The sequence below is a fragment of the Lutjanus erythropterus genome, chromosome 16, assembly GCF_056507025.1.
Source record: "Lutjanus erythropterus isolate fLutEry1 chromosome 16, fLutEry1.hap2, whole genome shotgun sequence".
In the NCBI taxonomy this organism is placed as follows: Eukaryota; Metazoa; Chordata; class Actinopteri; order Lutjaniformes; family Lutjanidae; genus Lutjanus; species Lutjanus erythropterus.
The window spans coordinates 38015001-38023802 of NC_139332.1; the positions used below are offsets into that span (position 1 = coordinate 38015001).

The 8802-nt window shown below is 44.0% G+C and overlaps 1 protein-coding gene across 1 annotated transcript in view; it reads right to left on the reverse strand.

Annotated features, from left to right (window-relative positions):
* Positions 1–8202, reverse strand: part of vps45 (vacuolar protein sorting 45 homolog) — a 10083-nt gene extending 1881 nt beyond the window's left edge. Inside the window, exons 1-12 of the mRNA XM_084739600.1 lie at positions 7969–8202; positions 6846–6980; positions 6701–6761; positions 5891–5970; positions 5181–5249; positions 3636–3773; positions 3431–3541; positions 3137–3271; positions 2786–2899; positions 1836–2003; positions 1105–1263; positions 897–1004 (exon numbers count right to left, since the gene is read on the reverse strand). Of these exons, the coding sequence (XP_084595726.1) occupies positions 897–1004; positions 1105–1263; positions 1836–2003; positions 2786–2899; positions 3137–3271; positions 3431–3541; positions 3636–3773; positions 5181–5249; positions 5891–5970; positions 6701–6761; positions 6846–6980; positions 7969–8061 (1371 nt within the window). The 5' untranslated portion in view covers positions 8062–8202. The remainder of the gene's footprint in view (positions 1–896; positions 1005–1104; positions 1264–1835; positions 2004–2785; positions 2900–3136; positions 3272–3430; positions 3542–3635; positions 3774–5180; positions 5250–5890; positions 5971–6700; positions 6762–6845; positions 6981–7968) is intronic.
* Positions 8203–8802: the final 600 nt, after the last annotated feature.

An 8802-nucleotide genomic window follows, 5' to 3' on the forward strand; every position in this document is an offset into this window, starting at 1 on the left:
TTTGGTGTGTGTTTGGTGTGTTTGGTGTGTGTTTGGTGTGTGTTTGGTGTGTGTTTGGTGTGTGTTTGGTGTGTTTGGTGTGTGTTTGGTGTGTGTTTGGTGTGTGTTTGGTGTGTTTGGTGTGTGTTTGGTGTGTGTTTGGTGTGTGTTTGGTGTGTTTGGTGTGTGTTTGGTGTGTTTGGTGTGTGTTTGGTGTGTTTGGTGTGTGTTTGGTGTGTTTGGTGTGTGTTTGGTGTGTTTGGTGTGTGTTTGGTGTGTGTTTGGTGTGTGTTTGGTGTGTGTTTGGTGTGTGTTTGGTGTGTTTGGTGTGTGTTTGGTGTGTGTTTGGTGTGTTTGGTGTGTGTTTGGTGTGTGTTTGGTGTGTGTTTGGTGTGTGTTTGGTGTGTTTGGTGTGTGTTTGGTGTGTGTTTGGTGTGTTTGGCGTGTTTGGTGTGTGTTTGGTGTGTGTTTGGTGTGTGTTTGGTGTGTTTGGTGTGTGTTTGGTGTGTTTGGTGTGTGTTTGGTGTGTGTTTGGTGTGTGCTGGTGTGTGTGCAGGTGTGTGTGCAGGTGTGTGTGCAGGTGTGTGTGCAGGTGTGTTTGGTGTGTTTGGTGTGTGTTTGGTGTGTTTGGTGTGTGTTTGGTGTGTTTGGTGTGTGTTTGGTGTGTTTGGTGTGTGTTTGGTGTGTGCTGGTGTGTGTGCAGGTGTGTGCAGGTGTGTGTGCAGGTGTGTGCAGGTGTGTGTGCAGGTGTGAAGAAATCTAAATCTAAAATATTTTAATGTGATTATTTTTAATTGTGATTAATGACAATAAAACATTAAGTATGATGTGACAGGATGTGGGCAGAATGAAAGCAGTAACTGGTTGTCAGGGTATTTTCAGTGGTTGCTACGGTGATTACGAGGGTGGTTTTGTACCGAGAGGCCTTTGAAGAACTGTTTGGTGATGGCGACGGCGTCTGTCGGCGTGATGAGGTCACTTCCTCTGACTCTCTTCCCTCCGTACTCCACCACTGACTTCACCATCTGAGACACAGCGAGAGCAGACACTCAGCTCTGATTGGACACTAACAGCTGCTGATGTGGAAGCTTAGTCTGTGACTGAGTGTTGTGATGACATCATTACCCTGCGGTGGCGTTCAGACACGCCTCTCCTGCTCAGCTCGTCCATCAGGGCGGGGAGGATGCTGCTGCTGTGGCGTTCGTATCTCAGAGCGTAGAGCATGACGAGACGGACGGCGTCCAACTCAGTCAGACGAGGGTTCTGCAGCAGCCGCCGCACATTCTAGAACAGGAACCACAGAGACGGTGAGACGAGCCGCAGACAGACCTCAGCCGTGTTACTGCGCCCTCTGCTGGCTGACGTACGAAGGTTATATATGGTTGTGTAATTGTTGATTTTCTCGTCGTCATTCTTGTAAATGAAAAATGTTCATTTTAATGAGCTGAATTTTGTTATTCCACAAAAAAATAACATCTAATAAGACAGCAGCTAAAGAAAAACAGCTGAACTCTAATTTAATGTATTATACAGACTCAAATATAAATATTAGTAATAACAATCTGACAGAAACATTTGATTCCTTTGAGCTAATGACTGAATCATAATCAAACTGAAGTTAATTTTCCTCAGTTCAAACAGATCAGACAGCTGAGAGAAGTCATGTTGATGATGATGCTGCAGTTTCATTCAGATTATTCAAAGTTAAAATATTCCTCCGAAAACAAACTAAATCAAGTCTTTTTGTTTGTTTCACAGTTTGACGTCCAGCCTGTTTTTATTTTTCATCACTGCTCCTGTAGTTGCAGCTGTGTGGCTGCAGGGGGCAGTGTAGCCTGACGGCGTGCTGTAGTTACCTGCTGAGCGTTGGAGTGGTCGTTCTGACAGGCGAGCTCCTGCTCCGCCTCTGACACCTCCATCAGCTGACGCTCCGACACCAAACGAGACAACTCGCCGACCACCGTCACATGTTTGGACACCGTCCCCGACATCTTCTTAAACTGAGGGTAGTTATCTACAAACGCCTGCAGAGACACAGACAGACGGACAGGAGACAGACAGGAGACACAGACAGAGAGACGAGGTGAGACAGTGACACAAAAAACAGGAAACAAAAGTCTGTCGATTTCAAAACTTCTAAAAACTTCTCAGAGCAGCTGTATGTCTGTCTGTCTCTCAGCTGTATGTCTGTCTGTCTCTCAGCTGTATGTCTGTCTGTCTCTCAGCTGTATGTCTGTCTGTCTCTCAGCTGTATGTCTGTCTGTCTCTCAGCTGTCTCTCAGCTGTATGTCTGTCTCTCAGCTGTCTCTCAGCTGTATGTCTGTCTGTCTCTCAGCTGTATGTCTGTCTGTCTGTCTGTCTCTCAGCTGTCTGTCTGTCTCTCAGCTGTATGTCTATCTCTCAGCTGTCTGTCTGTCTCTCAGCTGTATGTCTGTCTCTCAGCTGTCTGTCTGTCTCTCAGCTGCATGTCTGTCTGTCTCTCAGCTGTATGTCTGTATGTCTGTCTGTCTCTCAGCTGTATGTCTGTCTGTCTCTCAGCTGTATGTCTGTCTGTCTCTCAGCTGTATGTCTGTCTCTCAGCTGTCTCTCAGCTATATGTCTGTCTGTCTCTCAGCTGTCTCTCAGCTGTATGTCTGTCTGTCTCTCAGCTGTATGTCTGTCTGTCTCTCAGCTGTCTCTCAGCTGTATGTCTGTCTGTCTCTCAGCTGTCTCTCAGCTGTATGTCTGTCTGTCTCTCAGCTGTATGTCTGTCTGTCTCTCAGCTGTATGTCTGTCTGTCTCTCAGCTGTCTATCTGTCTGTCTGACCTTCATGTCACTGATGGACTCCAGCTTCTGTTGTCCTTTCGGTCTTTTCTTCTGAAAATCCTCCATCAGGTTTTTAATGTTGGTGCCGATTTCACCAAAGTTCAGGTACAAGTTCTGTCACACAGAGACACAAACACACGGATTTATTGGTCAAAGAAGATAAAGACAAATAAAAACTCATGTTGACATGTGTGATCAGCTGTTTCCTGTGTGATGAACCTTCTTCACATTCCTAATAATCACAGAACAGTGGTTGTTAAAATCTGTGCTACATGTGGATGAAAACAGCTGATGTAAAGTGTTCATGTGACTGTTCAACACTGATTGGACGGTCGCTGACTTCAGACTCACGTTGGCGTAGAACTCGTCGTTCTCTGCAGACAGAACCACCTCCCTCAGGTCTTTATTGATCCCCGGGACTCTGGACAGATCGATCCTGTTGTTGTTGAGACCGAGCAGCTCGTGGACCATCGCCTGGTACGTCCACTGAAGGACACATGAGACACACAGGAGACTTTGGACCTATTTTTCAACTTGAGATCAATCTGACTATAATTTTTCCACTGATCGATCAGTTGTTTGATCCATAAAATAAAATGATCTCCTGCTGATGTCATCAGGTTGCACAGTGCTGTGATTGGTCACCTGGTTGAGCAGCGGTGTGATGGCGTCGTCGCTGCGGTCGAGGATCAGCAGCAGAGGAGGAACTTCAGTCTTCCTGAAGTCGAACAGCTCGTACTCCTTCGTGATGATTTGCTGTCAGACAGATGACGGAGGTCATGTGTTAGTGAGGTCAACGTGTTGACTGATGACATCATGATGTGTGATGATACTGTGTTGCCGTGGGAACCTTGACACTCTCGGCCAGGCGTTTGGACATGTCGGAGGACAGCTGGTAGCGGATCATCGGACACTTCTTGAGAGCGAGAAGGACGGAGGTCAGACCCTGAGTGCAGCGAGACAACATGGACGACTCCCAGCTCCGCCCCTGAGACGCAGAGACCACACCCATCAGAGAGGCCACACCCACCAGAAAGAAACCACACCTACCATGTAGACCACACCCATCACAGGGAGGCCACACCCAAAATACTCAAAATATGTTTTCACAGTGAGCAGCTTTGTGCTGAGTTTTAACTAGTTAATGATACTACTGAACTAAGTATTAATTACTGTAGTTAGTTTGTATGAGTATTACTTAGGTAGTTTTTATTAAGTACTTCCTCCGCAGTAACTGTGGAAGAAAATGACTGAAATGTAAAATTGCTGACTCACTGTTAGACCATCCTTTGAATGACTGGAGGGCTTTGAGCTGCACTCAGCTCCAGACTTATCCTGAGTGAATTAAACCCGACTTTAGTCTGACAGGTAAACTCCAGCAGGTGTGACCACGTTACATCACAGCTGTGCTGCAGCAGCTGGACCTGAACACAGGAGCATCGCTCTGCTCTAATTCAGATACATGCAGACGGATACCGTGTCCCGAGTCTATGTGGTTCTCCTCTGAAAATGGACTAATGGACAGAAAGAGAGCTACAGACCGTCACAGAGCGTCCGCAGGTCAGTCCGCAGGTCAGTCCGCAGGTCAGTCCGCAGGTCAGTCCACAGGTCAGTCCACAGGTCAGTCCACAGGTCAGTCCGCAGGTCAGTCCACAGGTCAGTCCACAATGTTTGATCAGCAGATTTTTAACCCTGCAGAACTGATCGAGCTGCAGAGTGAATCATAAAGCTCTGACTTTAGTTTAACTTCAGAACGTGTCAGAGACAGGGAAGTTATTTCAGGGTTAACTCTCAGCTCAGGACTGAAGACGTGTAGATAAAAGCTCTTCAGAGAGATCAGATCAGAGAACTCAGTTTCTTGACACACAGACTCTTTTACAGTGTGTAGACTGTGAACACAGTTTTACCAAAAGAAATACATCAGACCACAAAAGCTTTTAGACGAACATGAGCAGTTTGGATCCTCAGTCAACATGTTTAACAGCTCGCAGCCGCAGACGCCGCCGATCGCTCTGAAATGATCGAGATCCTGCTGGAATCCTGCAAAGTTTGAGTCGACCGGTGGATTCTGACGTATCATGTGTGCAACAACCAGACGTGACTGATAAAATGTTTTCATTCAACATTTTCAGCTGGTTAACTGGTCTGGATGATGACTGCAGGAAACCAGACTTCTGTCTGTGAAATGTGTGTCTGTAGTGATAAAGTGTCTGTAGTGTTTAAGTGTCTGTAGTGATAAAGTGTCTATAGTGTTAAAGTGTCTGTAGTGTTTAAGTGTCTATAGTGATAAAGTGTCTGTAGTGATAAAGTGTCTGTAGTGTTAAAGTGTCTGTAGTGTCAGTCTGCTGATGACGAACTGCTTCTGACTGGATGTTGGATGTCTGTGTTTTCTTACTCTGGCGACTCCCTGCAGGTTGAGGGAGAACAGGTGAGGATTCACAGCGATGAAGTCTCCATAAAACTCCTGAAGACACACAGAGACACACACAGACACACACAGACACACACACAGACACACACACAGACACACACAGACACACACAGACACACACACACACAGAGACACAGACACACACAGAGACACACACAGACACACAGAGACACAGACACACACACAAAGACACAGACACACACACACACACACACACACACACAAAGACACAGACACACACACAGACACACAGACACACACAGAGACACAGACACACACAGAGACACACACAGACACACACAGAGACACACACACACAGACACAGACACACAGAGACACACACACACAGACACACACACAGACACACACAGACACACACAGAGACACACAGACACACACACACACACACACAGACACAGACACACACACAAAGACAATGCATCAGTCCAAACTTTAACAACAAACATTTTCATTCAGTGAAACGGAGAGAAGCAGCTGGATGTTTAGTATTGATACAGGATCAATTATTATTGATTGTTTCTGTGTGGACTGACTGATCAGTTTCACTGACTAACACTAACACTCTGACAGTGTGTGTTGCTGCAGCAGGTTCCACAGGTGTGTGTGTGTCAGACAGGTGATCTCTCAGGTGTGTGTTTGTGGTTCAGACTCACCTGGACTTCAGCCACCACTTCCTGTTCATCAGCTTCAGCCAGAGCTTTGATCTCAGACTTACTGATCACATTACTGAAGTCTGCAACAAACACACACACACACACACACACACACACACACACACACACACACACACACACACACACACACACACATTTAGCACTAAAATATAACATTTAAACAGTTCATGCAGATGATTTGATTTAAGAATAGCCCTGGGCTGAGAATATGCAGAGTGAAAAGCCCCAGAGATAATGATTTCCTCCCGTGTGTGTGTGTGTGTGTGTGTGTGTGTGTGTGTGTGTGTGTGTGTGTGTGTGTGTCTGTTAACTGTCTGCAGTGCTGTTCATGCTGCATATTGTTTGCTCTGAGTTATCCTTAGCACATATTGTTCAGTCAGGGTTGAGCACAGGGACATATGATTCACGCTGCACTTCCTCTCTTGCTGCACCACTCTGCACTCTGCCTCGTTTCACACTGGAACTTTTTAGCCCTGGACTTCGATGATTTTCAGGGGAAAACCCCAGAAACTCAGGCTTAACTCTGCTCTGGAACGGAGTCAGTCAGCCCTCAGCTAAAGTCAAGGTTAGCCCACTTCTGAATGTGCCAGGATTGTGCCGGTGTGAAAGCTTTCTTAACCCCAAACTTTAGAGGGTTCTTGGCCAGGGCCTAACTGTTCTTGTCTGGGTCTAAGTGCAGTGTTGAAACATTTCACTGTCAGAAGAAGAAGAAGAAGAAGAAGAAGAAGAAGAAGAAGAAGAAGAAACCTGCAGCTCAAACCTGCAGCCACAACATAAAACATGTCTTACAGATGAAGTAGACGCTGTACTTTGGTCTCCTCAGCTCCTGGATTAGATGTTCCACGTTCTCCTGCAGACACACACACAGACAGTTACTGTGATAGTGATGATGATTATAGATTATTGATCACTCACTGAGGAGTATTTTTTGTACCTTGGTGGGTCTGAGGAAGCAGATGGCCTTCAGGTGCTTCATGTTGTCTCTGTTCTGTGAGTCGATCCGTTCAAACAGGTAAACCTCCTTCTGCAGGATCTCAGACTGAGTGTAAACCACACTGACTATACTGGTCTGCACACACACACACACACACACACACACACACACACACACACAGAGTAATTACTATAATCAGTATTAATCATTAGTGACATCATGTAGGATTAATATTATTGAACAGACAGTGTTAGTTTGTGTGAATCAGTGAATCATGGATGTTATTTAGAGGGTAAATTAGTGAGAACACGTCTGTGAACGTCCTTCATCAGCAGCAGAAGCACAGACAGGTGAGCTGCAGGTGAGCTCTGATGTCACACAGGTGAAGTTTCTGATGATTAATGTAGTAAATGTTAATGTTACAGCTGCTCTGCTCTGTAACATGTCACCTAAAGGTTAATATTCATTGATTTTTGGCTAAAATGTATGATAGAAATTATCTTATATAACATTTTCATTATGAATTTTAATCTTAGATTAATATTAAGATGATGATCAAATGTGAAATAAATGTTTAACGTCACAGAAACATTAATATTTTAAATTCTAAAAAGGCAAATGCTGAATGAAATCAACATTCTCTCTTAATCTTAGTGTGTATGTGTGTGTATGTGTGTGTAATGTGTGTGTATGTGTGTGTAATGTGTGTGTATGTGTGTGTTACAGAGCAGCTTCAGACACACACAGCTGTGTACCTTTATGAATATGAACAGTGAAGGCAGCTTTATTTCTTTAGTACCGTTCAGACACAAGGCGATTCAAAGCGCTTTACGGCAGCTCAGAAATAAAAGACCGTTAAAACTGCTTTAAACAACAGACAGTAACAGACAGAAACAGACAGAAACAGACAGTAACAGACAGAAACACACAGTAACAGACAGAAACAGACAGAAACAGACAGTAACAGACAGTAACAGACAGAAACAGACAGTAACAGACAGAAACAGACAGAAACAGACAGAAACAGACAGTAACAGACAGTAACAGACAGAAACAGACAGTAACAGACAGTAACAGACAGAAACAGACAGAAACAGACAGCAGCAGTCCGTCGGTGTCTCACCGTCTCCTTGTCCATGAGCAGCACCTTCATCCCGGGCCCGCTGTTCTCGATCATCTTCGAGATGTACTGCTTCACCGCGAGCGTCACGTTCATGACGGCAACGTACAGAGTCAACAACAACAACAACAACAATAAATAAACAAGAAGAAAATAACAACAGCAGCTGTTACAGTCTGCTGAGAGGTTTTCTGTTACAGTCTGGAGAGAAACAGATCAGCTGAGCTGCTGCGACATCAACACTGCAGGACTGCTTCCGGGTCGGTGATGTCATCGCGTCATACGTACAACGCTGCATCAATACGTATTTAGATTTTCTGTTGTTATTATTATTATTATTATTATTATTATTATTATTATTATTATTTCACCCAGAGCTGATTTTCTACACCATGGGGGAATTTAATCTACAACCATTTATTTCATTTTATAAACTGTATTACGCTAATAATTAAAAATATATTAATTTACAAAAGGAATGATTAATCACTGCTGTAACATTATATTTCCCTCTGAAAAATAGCAAAACATTGTGAAACATGAACCATTACATTAAATAAATTGATTATATTAAACAGTGTTACCAAAATACAATAGAATAAAACAAATGACAATTAATCAAAAAAAAAAAAAAAAAAAAAGTAGAAATAGAAATATACATAAACCAGACTGAACAGATGGGTTTTTAGTTTCAAATATTAATATTTCAGCTCCTTTTGGAGCCACTGGAAGGCAGTTCCAGCATTAATGCACTAAATGAAATTACCTGTCCAGGTAAAGTTATCAAGCTTCTGTGTTAACTTTAAGTGCAAAATTGTCAGCAATGCTAATTCACCA